The following is a 19,482-nucleotide window of genomic DNA, read 5'->3' on the forward strand; positions in this document are numbered from 1 at the left end:
ACGGTGTATGAAAATGTGTAAATATATGATAAAACATGACATTTGGGATACTATTATTTTAGCCGTCTTTTGTTTCAAATAGATCTCCTCAACGGCGAAATTTCTTGTGGCCTTGACCAATCCGTCCGAAGGGACAGGGTCACAGTCCACACCTTTTCACATAAATCAGACAGTTTTCATTTTCAATGTATTTTTGACAGTTTTCACGTTCTCTATGTATTTTTTTCCCTCTTTTATTGACAGACTCTGGGACTGATTGAGTTGTCAAAAGAAAGACAACCGAAGGGAGCATTCCCCAAATTCCAATCTTCTTCAAGTCATTTTGTTTCTTGGTTTATGGTTCTGTTTGACAAGAAGTTCGAACAAATTCACCTCTCCTCTCTCCCTGTCCCTCTCTCTCTCTCTCTTCTCTTGGTAAGAATCTCCCCCCTCCAGAGTCCACCAGAATCACTGCCACAAGAAGAAAGAAAGAAACAGTATATTTTGTCTTCTTCCACTGGTCTTCAAACCCTCTCTCTCTCTCTGTCTATATATATATATATATGTATATATATATATGCCATTGCTTGCGTTTTGTCCCCCCGCCACTCACAAAACAGGTCATCACTATTGCCATTTGGATATTTCCAACAAAAATGAAGAGAAAGACAAGCTGCATTACTGTAGTGGTTACTCTTCTGTGTTGGGTTTCTGTTACAAGCAGGCCTTTTGCATCCTATGACGTTCCCCATCAAGAAGGTAAAAAGCTACTTGTACCATATTTCTCATGGGAGACTCTCAGCTGTTTCCGGAAATTTATCACCATATCTCTGTATTTCTCATCACTCTATTTTCGGTTGTATGCTAGAATCCAGTCTTTTCATATAGTTATATGTTTACCCAAATACCTTTTCTTATAGCTGATCAAACAGAGAGAAACCAATATTCCCCAGGAGCTACCTTTGACTCAAAACAGGTACATCTTTGGTTCTCCATCTCTGGATATTATATGTGTATATATAACATATATTATAATATTTTTGTGTGTGTATATATATATGTGTATGTGTTTGGGTGTATGGATAATTAGGGTTTGTCTTTAGGAAGTTGAGGAAGGCATGGAACAAAGAAAGTATAGAGGGCTGAGTAGGCTGGGGTCAAGACCACCAATTTGTAAGCACCTATGTGGAAGCTGCGAGCCATGTGTTCCAGTTCAGACACGCACAACCACTGACCACTTTGGAGTTCAATATGCAAATTATGAGCCTGAAGGTTGGAGATGCAAATGTGGCTCTACTTTCTTCACTCCATAAAGAAAATTGTTCTGTTTCAAGCGGTTTTCCGGTATATGCTCCGGGACATAGGATACATGCGTGTACCGGAACATAGTAACATTTTCGCTAGCTATTTCAAACTTCAAGCTCTTGCTCTAAAGAGACTTGCGATGTGTAAACTGAAAATTTCGTTTTTGAATTTCTTTTAAGCTTTACACAGTTAGGAGTGTAGCTAGACACAGGCTATTTTGGAATTCCCCTTCTTCCTATCCTATCATTCAGATCTGAGGTTCGACTTGTTCGATGTCAACTAATTGTAACTGATCTAATTGAATATTATTGTGTTAAAAAAAACCTGAGATGATTTATGCACAACGCTTTTTAATAAATATATATCGTGTCGATAAGGTATTTGATCTATTGTCAATTAACTTGTTAATAACAAAATGTATCAACCAACATGTTATTCATACATTAACAATGATATCAGTACAAACCCGACTTTTAATAAAAGACGGAACTTCCCAATTTTGCTCATATATATAGTTTAATTTCCATGTAAGGTACAACTTTACATTACATAAATAGATAGAGATTACCATAGGCCTTTCTTTCACTGAAATTATTGCCATTGAAAATTTCCAGTACGCATTTGGAATAATGTTCCTCACCCTCCAAACCAGTTAGAATTTAAAGAAAACTAATTCCAAATCGTCGTGGGGATGGAAAGGTGTATTGTTGGGGAGGCAAGGTTTGGTCCGTGGGATTCGATGGCGGGTTGGAAACGGTGAATCTAATAGGGTGGCTGGTGATCCATGGATACCGAAGCCTCATTCTTTTAAACCGATGTTGTGGGATAGGGCTCTTAATTTAAGGGTGAGTGAACTAATTGCTACGGATAGGCAGGGGTGGAAAAAGGAGCTAGCTGTTATGTTTGCACTCGAGGATGTGGAGTTGATTCAAACAATTCCCATTAGTCGATGTTGATGTGATGATAAACGAATTTGGCATTATACAAAGAATGGGATTTATTCGGTGCGCTCGGGATACTATGTAGCAATGGAGATGATGAAGAATGGTGAGTTTGGGCGTAAAGGTGGGGTGGGGGGGGGGGGGGGGTGGGGTGGTGGGGAGAGGGAATGTCGAGTTTGTCTGGTTCGACAGTGGGGATGAGGAAGAAAACGTGGTCTTTTTTGGTGCCGAATAAAATTAGATTCTTTATTTGGACGGCCTGTCGAAAAGCGTTGGCAGTGAGGCATAATTTGGAGCGACGGTAGGATTCGGGTTGTGAATAAGTGTGAACTATGTGGTGCACCTGACGAGGCTCACCTGATCTTTAGGTGTGAATTTAGTCATGCTTTCTAGTTTGGGACGTCTTTGCAAATTGATATGGCGTCTATGGGGGTGAATGATTTTATGGAGGGTTGGCGGAGGTTGGTAGAGCGATTGGATAAGGAGGTGGATGCGGAGTTGATAATGTAGTAGGTGGTGTTTGGTTTATGGCAAATTTGGAAGTGCAGGAATGAAGCTATATTTAATGGAAATAGAATCCTACCCCATGTTGCAATTGATTTATGGTAGCAGCAGGTCAGCGAGTTCAAGGAGGCTGTGGCAGTGGAGGCGGGGGAGAGGCAAAAGAGTAGGGGCCCAAAGGTGGGTAGTAGTGAGACGGATGGGGTTGGGGGTGATGGATTCACATGGACGAAACCCCTCTTTTGCACCTAAAGCTTAACTATGATGCTGCATGGCGGAAAGCTACGAGGGTGAGTGGTGTGGGTCGGGTGCTCCGGGATTTTGCCGGGATACCAAAGCTTGTGGGAGAGGTGGGTAGGGAGAGTTTTGCTGCGGTGATTATGGCGGAGGCTGAGGCGATTAGGCAAGGGATGGAGATAATTATTGCTAGTGATGTTGCTAGTGATGTTATGAAGCCTGGGATTAGGTTGGCTATGGAATCAGACTCAAAAGGGTTGATCCAAATGATTAACAAGGAGGATGGCGAGCTTGTTCCAATTGGTGAAGTTTTGCTTTACCCCTCGCAATCGTGCAACTCACTTGGTGGCGACACAAGCAGTTAAGCATGAGAGGAGATTTGGCTAGGATGAGTTATGTCTAGAGTTTCTTTTTAATATTTTAGTACAAGATGCAAATGTAACCGTTTGTATTTAAATTCAATAAATTTCTATCTTTCGACCAAAAAAAAAAAAAAAAAAAATCCAAAACAAGAAAAAAAATGTCTTAGCGTAACAGTGCTTGTCTTTGTATTGTTTGTAAATTACAGTTTGACGTATATAGATTTGCGTGACAAAATGAAAAAGTAAAACTTTTATTTGTATACGTCAAACTGTTATTTGTATGTAAAAAATGTGTCATATATGAAGAACTTGAACATAAGTGTTCGACTACGTGCTTGTGTGCAAGGGCGGATGGAAAAAGGGACCAAGGTGGTCTCAGGACCATCCAAGTCTGAAAAATATTCGTATGAAGGTCTTCGGATGACCCTCCAAATATTGGCACGGTCCCTTTTGTGCTTACTAAAATGTGTAGTGTAATGCATGCTAGGTATATCTTGGCATGTTGCGTCGACATCATTCAACAAATTCTCTCTATATCACTCATCAAATTGTTTTGGCATATGACGATATTTGTTGCAATGTGTATAATAAGCCTACCAAGTGAATAAATTGAATTTTGTTTTTTTGTGCGCATTTCGTGCCCTGTTTATATCTAAAAAACTTTTATTTAATGTTGGGCCACAACGTTTGAATTTTGGATCCGCCACTGCTCGTGTGACACACTTGACAAATACAAGACATTTATCTAAAGTGTCTATCAAGTTCCACATGTACGAAACCAAATATTTTCTGCAAACTACAAATGTTGACATGTGAGTAACTCATAATTCAAGTGGTCTCTGCTCATCTAATGCCGCTTGTATTAAAAATGATGTACATTTTCTTAGTAAGTTCGATCGGTGTAAATAAAAGATTAGGTAGTATTTGAAGAAAATAAAGTATGAAAGGCTCAATAAATGGAGTGGGTGTCACGTTTTTCATGGGTAAGTCCGTCCTTGAAAATTAAGAACATCCGACTCAAATCATACACGGTTGGACCATGTGTCAGAGTTCCTCCAGTTTTGTGTGAAAAAGTCGCGTCACATCACTCCCCAAACAATAAAAAAAAAAAAAAACCAAAAACAAAAATTCTTGAATGCTATTAAGTTTCTTACTTATGTCAAGTATTTATATTATATTTTATTTATATAACGATATTTACAGAAGAAGAAGAAATGAATTGATTGAGAACTCCTCTATTTTTATATTGCAAAAGATATTTTCTATCTACGATTATTAGCTTGCTGCCATAAGCCAACAAGCCCTGCTGCTGCTTTTGCTTTTCCCCTTCTCCTTTTGTAATTTCAAATCCAAAAGTGCTTTTAACCCAACAAATAAAAGAAATTAAATAAAAATAATAATTCAGAAAAAGAACAAAAAAAAAAAAAAAAAAAATGGAAAAGGAGAATCCTAACCTAGATATCCAACAAGAAAGAACCCCGAGAGGGGCCAGCGCATCGCTGTCCGTACGAAATTTGTTTGCTTTGCTTTTGCATTATAATTTTTTTTCCCTTGCTTTGCTGTTATTGGATGGACAATCCGATGTCGTTGCGGTTGAGTCGGCCGACTGCCTTCTGCTGATGCGGGGTCGTTGTTGTTTTGATTTTTTGGAATCATCGTCCAATTTCTTCCCCATTTTTTGTAGTTTTTGTAATTTTAGGGTTAGGGTTTCGATTTCAACCGATTTGGGCTGCTTTGGAAGATATGGAGCCTCGCGTTGGGAATAAGTTTCGGCTCGGCCGGAAGATCGGTAGCGGTTCGTTCGGAGAGATCCATCTGGGTTTGTTGCTTCTTCATCTTCCTGTTAGTTGTGGATTTGTATGTGATTATGTATGTAAGTAGGTGGTTAATTGTGGATTTGAATTGCTTGTTTGCAGGTACAAACATTCAGACGAACGAAGAGGTTGCGATTAAGCTTGTGAGTGTTTTTCGTTGTTCCAATTCAGCTACGAGTTGTGATTTTTTATTATTTATTTTTGTGTGATTTAAATGCCCGTTTGCTTGCTTTTTACTTATGTGTTAATTTAAGTTTAATCCGTGGCCTGAGAATTGGTAAGAATGATTCTTTAAGTTCACGGTCTAGTTTTCGTGCTTCGGCTTTCACTTTGCGTTAGTAATGCCGAGGAATCAAACGTTTGCGGAACGACTAGTCCTTAGATCAATTGATTTTTCTGATGATGTTGACGCATTACTGCTAGGAGCTTGCTCTTCAGGCTATTTCCTCGTTATGGCCTGAGTTCCGTGCAATGTATTTGTTTGATTGATTGATTAGTATCTAGAGAATTATTTTAGGAGGATCGTGTTTTTTTTGTAAATATAGAGGTCTTCAAGTTTTGGTGGTGGTGTTGAAGTTTCCTTTTATGAACTGTTATTAGCGGGGTATGAAGCTAATTGTCTTGTTGTTTCTTGTACTTAGGAAAATGTGAAGACAAAACACCCTCAGCTGCTGTACGAATCCAAGTTATACAGGATCCTATCAGGAGCAAGTAAGTGAAACTGCTGCATTTTCTAGTTAATCAGCAGTTTCTGTTGCAAGTTTCTGCTGCAGGTTTTCTGATTTCTAAATTTGGTTCTTGCAGCTGGAATTCCAAATGTGAGGTGGTTTGGAGTTGAAGGAGACTATAATGTTTTGGTAATGGATTTACTGGGCCCTAGTCTTGAAGACTTGTTTAACTTCTGTAGTAGGAAACTTTCTTTGAAGACCGTTCTTATGCTGGCGGATCAAATGGTAGGTGTGAGTCAATGCACAATTGCACTTCATCGTATTGGTTTAATATATTTGTGGGGAAGATACTGACTCTTTCTGTGCTTGAAATTTATTTCAGATCAGTCGTGTTGAATTTGTCCATAGTAAGTCATTTCTACATCGAGATATCAAGCCAGACAATTTTCTTATGGGCTTGGGAAGGCGTGCAAATCAGGTTCTCTCTTAATTTGGTGTACATGGTTTTGTAGGTCTATATATGCTTGTGTTTCAGTGCACATATTTCATATGCCAATGAATCTATATTAATACGGTAATTGATTTTTCGTTATACGTAGGTGTACATGATAGACTTTGGTCTGGCTAAGAAATACAGAGATAGTTCAACCCGTCAGCATATTCCTTATAGGTGAGATGATGCTTGTTTTTCTGTGTTCTCTAATATGGTCTCCGAATATGATCCTAGAGAAATATAGCAGTAAACTAGAAATGGACTTGCACTACGAGATTTGTAGTTGATGTTATAACTTAACCAAGTCATATTATCATTGTACATCGGCATGAATGGTGCAGGGAAAACAAGAATTTGACTGGAACTGCAAGATATGCAAGTTTCAATACTCACCTTGGAATTGGTATGTCTTAGACTTTAGTCTTTGTTTTTGCCCTTTGTATCCCTTTTAATGTACTTTTGTTCAGTTAAATCCACCATCTGGTTTATTGACATTGATTTAGAAATTCTTTTATGACATTCTGCGGTTTGTAGAGCAAAGCCGGAGGGATGACTTAGAATCTCTAGGTTATGTCCTTATGTATTTCCTTAGAGGAAGGTGATTATTTCTGAAGGCCCCTTTTTTTTTTTTTTTTTTTTTTTTTTTGTGTTGTGGTGCTATCTGTTGATGTTTTGTTTAATGGTTCTTTTTGCCTTTAGTCTTCCTTGGCAGGGACTAAAAGCAGGAACTAAGAAACAGAAGTATGAAAAAATTACTGAAAAAAAGGTTTCTACTTCAATTGAGGTATGATGCTTGTGAATGTTAATGTGGTTGTATACAATTCAGGCCTTATGTGTCGCATATTATGACTAGAGAATTTAATGATTTCGCAGGCGTTATGTCGGGGTTATCCGAAAGAGTTTGCTTCATACTTCCATTACTGTCGCTCACTACGGTTTGATGATAAGCCAGACTATGTTTATTTGAAAAAAATATTCCGGGATGTCTTCATTCGTGAAGGTTTGAATTCTATTGTCATTACAACGAGCATTGTAAGAGGATTTCTACATTACAGTGAGCGTTCTATTTACACTGATTGTATCCGTTGGGTTTTGCTTCAGGCTTCCCGTTTGATTATGTGTTTGACTGGACAATATTGAAGTATCAGCAATCACAGCTGGCTGTTCCTCCAACCCGTGCCCTTCCCGGTACTGGAACAAGTTCTGGAATGCCCCATGCCGCTGTTAATGCGGACAGACTCGCAGGTACGTTGTTTAGCATTGCTCTAGATGAATTAAAACAGCATTCTTATAGGTAAGTTTATTCGTCACAGCTAGAGGATGGTGGTGTTTGGAGATTACCACATGTGTTTTTCACCTATTTGTTTATTTTAAAATTTGACTTGTCCGTATGTTAATATATAAATTTAAGGAATTCTTTGTTCACTTTCGAGTTCGACAACTTATTACTAAAGGTTTTCTGATATCTGGGTGTCATTTCTCCTATATTAGCTTTGCATTTTCTAACATTTTACTTCACGGCTTCCATATAGATGAGGAAGATGGGCGGCCAACTGGTTTGAGATCATCGGATGCCTCTCAGCGGAGAATACCTGGACCGGCGCTTAATTCATTGAGCCTTTCGAGGCAGAAGAATCCAATTGCTAATGATGCTTCATTAACTAGAGAGGTGAGATGTTTGGAATGCATTATTTATGGAATTGAAATCCTTTTTGCAGGGTTATAACGGAATAGTTGAGTGTTTATTCGTATGTCTTGAGTCTTGACCCACTTAAGGACGGCCCTGCGTGCAATAAAGTTTGCTTTTATGCCTTGTGACAACAATCTCGTCCATGGTTGGGCCTTGCAGACGTCAAATAGCAATATGTATGGCCGGTCAGCCGGATCATCAAGGAGAGTTGCTGTTTCTAGCAGCCGCGATGCATTTGGCAGAAGTGAGTCTGACATTCGCCCTCGAACAACCGATGCTAGCCCTGGAGGACACAGAATTTCAAGTGGTCGAAGAAGTTCACCAGTCGAGTCATCGGACCCCACCCGGAGACATACATCTCAAACGGGGAACTACGAGACTACCGTTAAAGGCGTCGAAGGTCTGCATTTAGATTAGGGGTGGTTTTGGTTTGGTAACTGATCTGAAATGGGCTTACTGGAAATTGAACCGAACCGAATCGAACCGAACCAAACAGTTAGGGAAGGAAAAAAAACCGAAACCGCACCGATTATTTTAGTTTACCGAAATTTGGGTCAGTTTCGGTAAAGGCCTATTTTTTCAGCCCATATTTGATGGGCTTCTAAATTTATGTTGCTTTTCAGCCTAATTTTGTTGGGGTTTTGAATCTTTTCAATTTTTTTGCCAATTCACGTACAAAACTCTACCACCTGAGCTTTGTTGACAATTCACATGGACTCTGCCACTTTGCTTCAAAACATTGGCACAATTTTGAGTTTTCCCTGCCCTTTTCCATTTCCACAAAAGCACACTCAATGCATCGGCACGCAGACGGGAGACGACAAGCTAGCGAGCTAAGGATGCAGAATACCGGAACAGTCATCGCTAAATTGTACAATCGTCGATATTCTCTCTCCTTCGCCCGACTGCTCTGTCACGCTCGAATATAACTACGATAAACATGAAATTGAATTACTAAAATGAGGGACGCTCTAGGATATTTTAACGATGACTTAATTGGGGAAACAAGGATGTCACAGGGAGGCAGCCAACTTAGCTCAGTTGGTACGAGAAAATGTATCCGGAAAGCTAAAAGCTTACTCACTGCCACCGAACAAGATCAATGACAATGACGAACCAATTTGCACTGCTGTACGCTATTTCTTTGTGATTTCCCCGGAAATCTTTCTTCAGACAATGCATTAGGCAAGGGTTTGCATACATGTCGGAAATCGGAAACAGTTCCGAAATGCATGACAAAGAAGGAGGTAACGAAGATCATATCAAGTTGACAACAAATAATAATAGGCTATTTAGTTAAAATGGTTACTGAAATTGGCATAACTGCTCTTTTTGGTCTCTAAGATTTAAAATCGATTGAAGTGGTTCCTGAGATTGTTTAACGTCAATCATTTTGGTCATTTCGTGAAAAATTTCTGTTAAATTGAAGGTATTTTTGTCAAATCAACATCTCTACTTGAACTTGTGGTTTCTTCAATTTAACAGAGATTTTTTCTGAGAATGACCAAAATTATTGATAATGAACGGACCATTTATATATATATATATATATATATATATATATATATATATATATATATATTTTAACAAACGATGTTACCTATAATAAGAGAGTTTTTTTTTTTTTGGGGGGGGTGGTTTAAGATTACTAAGGAATTTTAAAATGACGGAAATTGAATTGACGAGATTTTATTTTTTAGAATTTGTAAATTTTCTTATTTGGTTAACCTAAAAGAACAATGAAATTGAATACGGAATTTGTTATTTTAAGCTCTCAATCATATAAATTGGGAAATGACACCTACTTACATGGAATTTAAAATTAAGAATTGGAGGTCCCAAATTCCAGGTTTTTTTCCACACAAAAATTCTAAATTCCTATGTTTATGAATCCAAACAAGAGAATTTGTGCATGCCAATTTACAAATTTAGACTTTTATCTAAATTCCAAGTTTATTTTTCTCTTCCAAACATAGTATAAGCCTCACAATGAGATGTGGTTCAAATTTGCATTTGGTAAGAATAGAACCTAAGGCCTTTCACTTACCAATGAACAAGGATACTATTAGACCGTAGTACTAAGGCCTAGTTTGGTACTGAAGTGATTCTGAAAAAAGCTGGGAGCTGTTTTTGTGTTTGGTAAACATTCAGTTTCAGCTTTTTTTCACAGTTTTGGGTGAAAAAAAGCAAAAAACAAGAAGCTGCAAAACCCAGCTTTGAAAAATCGGTTTTTTTTCACATCTGTTTTTACATAAAAGTTTACTAAACACTATAATACTGCTTTTTTTAATTCAAAATCACTTTTACAAAAAAGTTTACCAAACACTTTGCTGCTTTATTTCACAGCTGCTTATTCTTACAGCACAGCAGAAGCAAATTTTTTTCAAAGCACAACAATACCAAACCAGCCCTAAGTGGCTCTATTAATTTTAAATCTCATGAACCAAATCAACTAATTGAGGACTTTATGCCTATCTCAGACCAAAAACCTACCATAATATTACCGGAAATCGAATACGGAATTCATATTTCAGAACCTCATTCACACCTCCTCCTTGAGGTACATGGGAGATTAACAACGCTAATTTAGTTATATGATGCCTAGAAACTAATTTCATACAAAAATATTATGAACCACCAAAAAGGCTTACATTAAATTTATTTATATAATTTTCAGATTACCAAAAATACACAATAGACAAATATTCATAAAAAAATCACATTACAACTTCATAATTTCCAACACAAACACTCCGATTTTACAAATTAATAACACCGAGCATAACTTAAACAATTGAAATAAATAAATAGTGGTACGAATTTATATAATATATATTCAGAAATGATGATTACCGCCCATAGACGACTCTATTACATGTTTCCTTGAGCCACCGGAAGCTCTTCCGGAGCGACCCTTTGAGCTTCCCTTCCACCGTATACACCTTATAGCTCGCCACCCTCTTCTTCCTCTGCAGCTCCGGATCGCTCAGGCTCCAGCTCTTCGTCGCCGACCCGTTCGCCGACTTCCCCTTCCTAATCTTCTCGCCGTTGTTTCCCGCCTGGGTTTGCTGCTGCTGCGGGTGGACAGAGGTCGCGTAGGAGGCGCTGTAGCACCTGAGATCCTGCATCCCATTGACCCCCGATGAAGCGGGTCCCGCCGACCCGCTGCCGCCATTGTAGCTCTCCATCTGCGACGTTCCGTGACCGCACGATCTGGATCTGAAATCTTCCATTGCGAATTCACTTAGCTCACACTGTCCCTCTCTCCCTCCTTTCTCTCTCTCTGGACTCTGGAGCTCGTCCACTGCAGTGGATAATAGATTGTTTGAATTTGGCAGAGAGGAGGGAAGATAATCTTTGGGATCGTGGTTTGTCGCAGAACAATGTTTATTTATTTATTAGGAATTTTTAATGATATTTTTACTTTCTTATTATAATTAAAGAATGAATGGTGTACTACTCCTGGCCTCTTCTCCGCACTGGATTTTTTTTCACTTGAAAACGATTTTCTTGTACCATTCATTTTTTAAAAGGAAGTTTTAACGAAAAGTCTGCGGTATTGTTCACTTTAACGAAAAATCATATTTTTACATTAAAAAGTCAAATCTAGTATTATTCATTTTACTCTTTATTTTGTCATTATCGTTAAAACTCAAATTTTTAAAACCCTTTTCATTAGTTTTCATTTTTTAAAATTCATTCATTCATTGGTGTTACATTAATAATCAAAGAAAAAATAAATACCATTCTTTTTTCAAAATTCATTTTAGGCATTCCCATGACTACGGAAAGAATTTACATGAAATAAGTTAACCGCTATGTAAGGTTCGTTGTTTAATAATACATTGTTATATGTAGATTTTTTTTCACATGACATGTATTATTGAATTAAGACGTTATATGGTTGTATACCCCATTCCATATAAATTTTTATCATCATGATCACAAAATTCTGTTATAACTAATTTAGATAAAATTTTGTTTTCAACCAAAAAATAAATAATAAAAAAAACTATTTTAAAGTGCTAATAACAATTATTAAAAATAAAAATGCAACTCAATGAATCAGAAGATTGTTTTCAAATGTTTACGGGCTTGTTTAACGCTTTTAGTTTTTGAGTTTCAAAAGTACTTGAAGTGTTTCCTACAAGAAGCACAAATGACTTTTTGCTGAAAGCACTTTAATTGTTTTTTCGAAATTCACTTACAATTTTACTAAAGAATAGCTCGAATAATACTTATACTAAAAGCGCTTTCAACCTTTTTAAAAGCACTTTTAAACAAATCTTATAATTTTTTATTGAGTGCGCATGCAGAATATCATGGAAATCATGTTGAAGTCGCGTTACATCAAAGATTCGAGATGTAGACCTTTCTTTCGACCCAAAGAAAAGAAAAAGAGATGTAGACATTTCAAGGTAGGGGTATATGATATAAGGGTGGGGACTGGGGGATGATATTGAAACCATTTCTTCAAAGGGAATTGTTATTCGCACTTCAAAAATCTCATTTTGCACTTTAAATTTTCTATAATTAGAAAGAAAATTACACTTATGAGGAGTGTAAAATGAGATTTTTGGAATGCTAATAACAGTTCCCTTCTTCAAATTTCCCAACTAAATATATACCGCAAAAACTAAACCAGGAGAAGACTGTCGTGGCTCTACTCACTGTTAGAGAAAGATATTCAAAATTGTAAATAAAATCAATTGAATTAAAAAAATATATATAAAAAAAAGATGAAAAACGTATGGAACATGAAAACGTTGAAACCAGAGGAAGCGGTTTAAGTAGTTGCCTTGGACGAAGGAGGAAAGCCGGCTTATCGGAAGGCAACACCGCTTCCAGAGCGATTCGATCCATACTTAGACAGACTAAAACTTCAGTCGAGTTTCCCTTTCCGATTCATCAAGTCGTGGTAATACAGAAGCAGGCACATCGGTTGACCAAGAATGCAAAAGATGAACCAGAAGATCATATTTCCCACCTGGAAAAAAGATTCAAATAACACGATTAAAACATTACCGGTATCGAAATGGTATGAATTTGGATCTGTTGTGAAGTTTGGCGTAAGTGGATGAATAGAACTCAGAGATGTAGAAAGTATATGTGCCCTCAACAATCCATAGAGCACGAACAGAGTACCGGAACTAGTTAAAAAAAATTAAAGGCCTACAGGTACTATTATTGCGGGGTTTACTTTCGAATATGTAGAATTTGGGGGTCATGGAAATTTCTTAGAAGAAACTAAGAACGATGCATTACACCCCTATCCCTCCAGCAGGACTGCTCCAGGTATTTAATTCTCTCTAGAAACTAAATATTTAACTGGTGGTTAACGCCCAACTAAGTAGGCAAAACTATGCTACATTAATATGAGTTTTCTACAAAAGTATGTTTTAAAACAAGGACATACCATCGAGTTTCTGAATTTATTTTGCAGGTAATTTGTGATCAAGACAAGTGGTACCTGTGACGAAAACGCAACAAAAGAAAATTAGGACCATTGATCATCAGTATGAGTAGGACTCATGAATGTGGCAAGGAAACTAAAATGTTCTTGCCTGGAACATAATTCCGATAAAAGCCCACAACTTGAAAATGTGGCAGGGAACAGCTATGCATAGCTGGAGACAAGTCAAAAAGTATTGGATAAGATAATAGAAACACAAACAGCTATGCAAGGTTCATTGTAGAAAAAGGCCATGACAATTCAGATCCGAGTAAGACACAAAAGGGGAAATATTTCAGATGACCCCCAGATAATGTTTCACGTGGAGTTTGCATTGGTGATCACGATGAGGAGCTCTGGTTCTAATATAATTATATATTTCCATGCTCAAACTTAGTCTTTAGCTTTTGGCCCAAATCAAATGTTAAGAGTTCATATTGCGATTACCTAAAGACATCGGAATTCATTCTTACGTGTATGGGTATTCTACTATTGTAAGGTAATCAGGAGTGTTTGATCAGCAATACCTTTCAATAAACAATGGTAGCATAACCCTTCAAGTTTGTGCTTGATAGCAATTACTTTATAAAAGCAAATTACCAAGTGTGCACATTCCTGGGTGGTGTACATCTAAATAGCTGAAGTCTTGGTTAAGTACTAAGATGATGATTCGCTTGATTCAAATGACATGCTTCAAAGCCATTCCTTCAGTTTCAAATCCTATAAGTCGTTCTTATAATCATGACACCATATCAAATTCCAGAATCCCACTTTCTACCAACAATCACGTTCGAAAACGAGAGAATGCTAATTCTCATTATGGACAACAGAATATGATGAAGGGAGGAGCAATAGAATAGTCCTTATCCTGAGGGAAAGGGTCACTAAATAACAACATTAAACTCACAGAAACAAAGCAAATACCTCATGAAATACGGCAGATACTAGGAAGGCGATTACGATGGCAACTCCCTGAATTCAAAGAAAGAAAAGAAAAACAAATTAGTTTTGTACTTTATAAAACAAATTAAATGTACATCCATCACGCATCACTTAATATTGAAATAAAGAGAAATTAGATACCTTGGGTACTCCGTGACGTAGGCATGGAAAATAGATATGGCGAACCATCCATTTATGAACAGGCTGAAATGAATACACCCAATTAGTATTACACTTTCACTTGGGCATTAGCACAAATGAAAACTACAAGACCACAAGCGCTCTTTCAAATAAGTCAATATATACTTATATATTTATATACACAACTTTAAGTCTTCATTGCATCCAGCTGCCTCGTGAATAAGGCGAGCGAGAAAGAGAGGGGTTGTTATCATTGTAAAATGTAAACAACAGATACCATCTAACTACGTTTTGTCATTACATGGCAGCTTTGATGACAATGAAATTGGGCTTATACAGCCTCTTTTCAGGCTTATAAGTTATAACGCTTATTAAATGATAATGCTAATACACCTATTCTTTGATACAAATTCAAACACATTAAAATCCAAACCCACTAGAGTCCTATAAGCAACTTAGATTCAAAATGAATATCGAATAAAAGTCAAAACAATAATTTATCGTAGTACTTTAAAGTATATGAGAAAAGATAACAACAGAATTAGAGTTAAACATATATACCATATTCCACATTCTCCAATACTGATGACAGCCACCAGAAGACCCATGCAACAAAAGTAAACAGTAAAAAGTTTCAATTAAGCAAGGAGCTGTAATAATATAACCTAAGAATAAATTGCATATAACACAAAACGCACCTCCTCAACAGTTTTTGCATTCCACCAATCTTTATAGAACTCCCGATCACCAAAACAAAGCAGCTCAGCAAGTATATTTAACCTATATTTATAACACTGGATGTAAGCATAAACTCAAAACTGAAATGAAAGTGCAAACTTAGAATAACAAGTATCTTCCAAGCAGCTATAGAGACATCAGAAAGAAAAAAAGGAGGATGATGAAACAAGACGTACCAGAGGTGGAAAAAGCAATAGAACATGCATAGCCACACATATAAATTGGGAACTGAAAGCTTCAAAACCCTCTCTATGGCATATAACCAGTCCCCCTTCAAAGGATGTTTTGAATTCTTGACAATCGGGTTAATGTACTGCAAAATATACACATGGCAGAATTCATCAATAATCAAAATTAAATAAAAGAGCATTAAAAGCTTGTTGAAAACAATAAATACCAACTTACTTGTTCTACTATAAATCCCATCACTCCAGTAAAAATGATCAACTTCACAAGTTGACGAAACACCCAACCTTTTCGAACACATGCTGTGCGAGGGTAACTAGTCTGAAACAAGGGTCAGATAAATCAAAATTAAATTCATTTCTCCATTAATCATGTAATGTACAAGTTTATCTCATATGATAAGAACCACAAATTAAAGACTAAAACATGAATTACCATTCTTTTAATTAAGGATGCCAATAATATACCGTAAGAAAATAATCATATTGTTTTCCGATGATTCATTTAATATCATTTTAAAATGAGAAAAAATAATTTAGCCATCTTCGACCTACATACTAAATAAACGATAATGAGTCGTGAAAATATAAGAGTTATAAAGAAAATTGAAGCAGAATTCAAACTTGTAACGGCAAAACTCACAACACCAGGTTGGAGCAAAAATGAAGTTTAAGAGACCGCATGACAGTCTATAAATGAGGGAAAATATTTGTTCAGTTTGTAACAAATGCGATATTCTCATTCATTTTTAAAACAGGCAAAGGAAAGGCCAACACATACAAGGAAAGGTGACTTAAACTGACTAAAGCATCAAAACTCAAAAATTTGTACTTTCTGAATAAGGATTAACGGATAAGAAAACCTAGGTTAATTTATGAAATAATAGTGCAATTACCTGGTAACATAATGTTGGAGCGACCATAAAGTATGCCAAATTTTTTAAATTGTTACTATGAGGGTACTCTGTATTCAGAGAACTAGGTGTGGCATCCCCCTGCAATCAGTCAAGGACTTCAAGAATTAGAAAACAATCATTTATTAAGGACAAATTGTTGACGAACATTAAACATCTCCTCGAGGAAGAAAACATCTATTAAGATTTAGGACCTTTTTAAACTTTCTTCAAACTTCATATTTAATCTAAAAAGCGGGAAAGGAAAAGACAATATTCACTGTTAAATAAAAACCTTATTCACAAGTTCATAGTTACCTTCTCAACTGCTTTGTGAAGTGCTCTCATATCATAGTTTGTGTGCACATAAGATACGAGTTTTAACCATACAATGCAAGCAAAGAGCATCAACGCAACACCAAATAAAACTGCAGAATCACACCTGCAGAAATGAAGTAAATCAAATAAATGCAACATTTTCACTGCTATTCACATATTAGCCAGCTAAAAGATGTCATCAATCAATTTCTTTTTAAACAGCCTTTCCTATTACGTAAAGACACAATCTTTCAGGCAGTATTTCCATCCAACGTCAATTTCAGCTTAAGTACTTATCCCCTCAAAGAAGTTTCTAAGATCTCCACAGAAACAAGCATCTTTCAAGAACTGGGACAAGATTGCAAATCCAGAAAATACGCCAATAAATGAAAAGCACCGAAATACATGTCATGGACTAGAAACGAGAATGTAACAGTGAGAGTTCAAACCCAAATCCTCCAATCAGCACCATGGCCAAAATACAATAACTAGTTACACCTCCTACTAATACCAAAAATCGGGGATTGCAACTAATGGAAACTTAATATGCAGTGAATTCAAACTGACCTGAGAATCACCACAACCGGATACAAAATTGAAGTAGTTGTAATGACTATATGAAGAGAAACAACAGCCTGCAATGCCAGACAAAGAAATTCAGATTTCAGATACAGAGTTGCGGAGACCTATTTTTTTAAGCAGTACAAAATGAGTTTCTCACAGCTTCAGATATACACTTTTGTTGCACTAACTTCTCAACTACAAAGGCCGCAAGTGGAAAGATAGGAAGAGTAAGGCTGCAAGTCAAAGAACAAAGAAGCCGAATAAATTTCCCACCACTTGTAATTCAAAGATGGTAACGATAATTAAGTAATTATTAAACCAAACACCGTATCGAAGCATAATAAAAGGAAACATTACCCGCACATAAAAAGTGGCCAATCTCGCAATGATCTTGAACTAAACCAGAAACCAGTTTTAATTAACCAACCATACTGCAACAATAATTGAACAGTCAGAAATCTCTATAAATGTCCGTAAAACAACATTATCAAAGGGCGTAAAATTAGCCGAAAAAACAAAGGACGCGGGCACATGGCAAACCTTCATTAAATTCTCGATGATTAGCCGGCTGTTTACAGCAACAAGTACTACTATACACAGATTGATGAGACCTGCATGGCTCTGCAAAGTGCAAACCAAACAAAAAAGATCAAAGTTTGCAATTAGCATCTCCTTCAAGCTCCAAAGAACGCTAAAAGACAAAAACTTGTTACCCGGCAAACATATTTTCATTACTGGTAATTGATCACGGATTAACGACACTAATTACAAGTGAAATTAAGCAAGGCTTAAATACCTGTCTGAAGATGGCATCAGAGCTGAGAGGGCTCTCCTTAACTCTCCGATGAGCCGGAACGGACGGCCGATACGCGAATTTCACAGCCGAGGGATCACCGCCCCGATCATTCTCTCCGAGTCCCTTCTTGTCTTGAACAGCATTGACGGACTCAGCCGAGCCGTCAGAGCCTCCAATATGGCCGTTATCGCCTCCGCCGCCGATCTTGGCGCCAACCGAGTCATCAACGCCGGAGTCCCTAACCAAATCGTTCAAGGAATCGAATTCCGCCACGGTGGAGGCCGAGGGTCTGCGGCGTAGCGTGTGGTTGAGATCTGAGTCCGCTCGGGGGCTTGTGGTGGCGCCTGCGATGACTACTGCCTCAGGCGAATCCGCCATCGCCATGACACAACCGCCAATATATATGTAAATTATATGTAATATATGTTTTCCCAGAGAGATGAAGAAAGAGAGAGAGAGAGAGAGAGAGAGAGAGAGAGAGAGAGAGAGATTTCAGAGTATAAATGGGGTGCGAGATTTCAGAGAGTTCCTGCAGAGAGAGAGGGAGAGAGAGATTTCAAATGGAAAAAGATAAAGAGGAAGAATAAATGGGGTGCGAGAAAATTCGCGAAGTGGCGGTGAATGACAGGGAAAGTTGAGCGGTCTTTATATAATAAGCAACAAAAAAACACAGAGGAGAGAGAGAGAGAGAGAGAGCTGGCGATTGCAGGTATGATGACGAAGCGATGATGTCAGAGCGGGGGAGGGAGGGAGCAGGGGCGGTAGAAGGGGGAAAAACGACAAGCGGACGGTTAACAGAAATCAGTATCGTCGTGTTAAGAGTGTGACAGGGAGAGGGAGGAAGGCAGGAAGCTGCAGACCTGGTCCCGTGGAGCTTTGTGCATACAAACCGTTTCCCCGTCCTTCCTTTCCTTGGCTCCCGCTACTTCCCAACCCAAATTAAGTAATTTAACTATTAAATTAACAAAACCGATAATATCATGAGACAAATTTTTAGAAATGTGTACATTTATCAACGCTTAACTACTAACTCAACTCAGTCATTTATGCTAAAAATAAAGTACTAACTCAATTATTAACTTCTGTATCATTTAATTTACAAAATTTTGTCTAAAAATTTAGTATCCCTAGCATAATCTAAACAAAATAGGTTAGCTTAAGTAAATCTTCAAAATATTTACGAAATTGTCGATACTACCTTCTAAATATATAAAATAAAATTAAAAAAAAAAATCAAATATCAATTAGAAGGTGTGAATGCAAACTTGACTCTATATCAGTGAGTTGATGTACACACCTTATTGTCAATTTTCACCAAAACAACCGATATTAATGGACATGGATCCTCTCCGAATCCATTGGTTCTAATCCACTAAGTCACATCATCTGGCCCATTGAAATTTGATCCAACGGCTAAAATTATTATAACTTTTAAAGTGAGCCTCTATTTTTAGCTATTGAAT

The 19,482-nt window shown here is 37.3% G+C and overlaps 4 protein-coding genes across 4 annotated transcripts; 2 read left to right on the forward strand and 2 right to left on the reverse strand.

The window, feature by feature from the left end:
- The first annotated feature begins 635 nt into the window (after positions 1-635).
- On the forward strand, positions 636-1,292 carry LOC137734605 (EPIDERMAL PATTERNING FACTOR-like protein 3). The gene is made up of 3 exons (XM_068473848.1): positions 636-738; positions 900-955; positions 1,083-1,292. Exons 1-3 carry the CDS (start codon positions 636-638, stop codon positions 1,290-1,292), a joined length of 369 nt encoding a protein of 122 aa, XP_068329949.1.
- Positions 1,293-4,783: 3,491 nt separating this feature from the next.
- LOC137736035 (casein kinase 1-like protein 1) lies at positions 4,784-8,678 on the forward strand. Its single transcript, XM_068475380.1, has 13 exons — positions 4,784-5,144; positions 5,242-5,282; positions 5,781-5,850; positions 5,944-6,092; positions 6,190-6,285; positions 6,407-6,477; positions 6,642-6,703; positions 6,835-6,898; positions 7,000-7,084; positions 7,174-7,300; positions 7,402-7,545; positions 7,833-7,969; positions 8,150-8,678. The coding sequence occupies exons 1-13, from the start codon at positions 5,069-5,071 to the stop codon at positions 8,405-8,407; spliced, it is 1,380 nt and encodes a 459-aa protein (XP_068331481.1). The 5' UTR covers positions 4,784-5,068; the 3' UTR covers positions 8,408-8,678.
- A 2,035-nt stretch (positions 8,679-10,713) lies between these two features.
- Positions 10,714-11,457, reverse strand: LOC137724519 (uncharacterized). Its single transcript, XM_068463284.1, has one exon. It carries the CDS (start codon positions 11,221-11,223, stop codon positions 10,840-10,842), a length of 384 nt encoding a protein of 127 aa, XP_068319385.1. The 5' UTR covers positions 11,224-11,457; the 3' UTR covers positions 10,714-10,839.
- A 930-nt stretch (positions 11,458-12,387) lies between these two features.
- Positions 12,388-18,820, reverse strand: LOC137749079 (diacylglycerol O-acyltransferase 1A). The gene is made up of 16 exons (XM_068489253.1): positions 18,020-18,820; positions 17,764-17,844; positions 17,581-17,654; positions 17,381-17,456; positions 17,227-17,294; positions 16,660-16,783; positions 16,345-16,443; positions 15,669-15,770; positions 15,440-15,576; positions 15,224-15,305; positions 15,087-15,107; positions 14,526-14,588; positions 14,367-14,414; positions 13,555-13,617; positions 13,407-13,460; positions 12,388-12,977 (listed from the first exon to the last, which is right to left on the reverse strand). The coding sequence occupies exons 1-16, from the start codon at positions 18,401-18,403 to the stop codon at positions 12,873-12,875; spliced, it is 1,581 nt and encodes a 526-aa protein (XP_068345354.1). The 5' UTR covers positions 18,404-18,820; the 3' UTR covers positions 12,388-12,872.
- Between the last annotated feature and the right edge of the window lie 662 nt (positions 18,821-19,482).

The sequence above is a fragment of the Pyrus communis genome, chromosome 1, assembly GCF_963583255.1.
Source record: "Pyrus communis chromosome 1, drPyrComm1.1, whole genome shotgun sequence".
Taxonomy (NCBI): Eukaryota; Viridiplantae; Streptophyta; class Magnoliopsida; order Rosales; family Rosaceae; genus Pyrus; species Pyrus communis.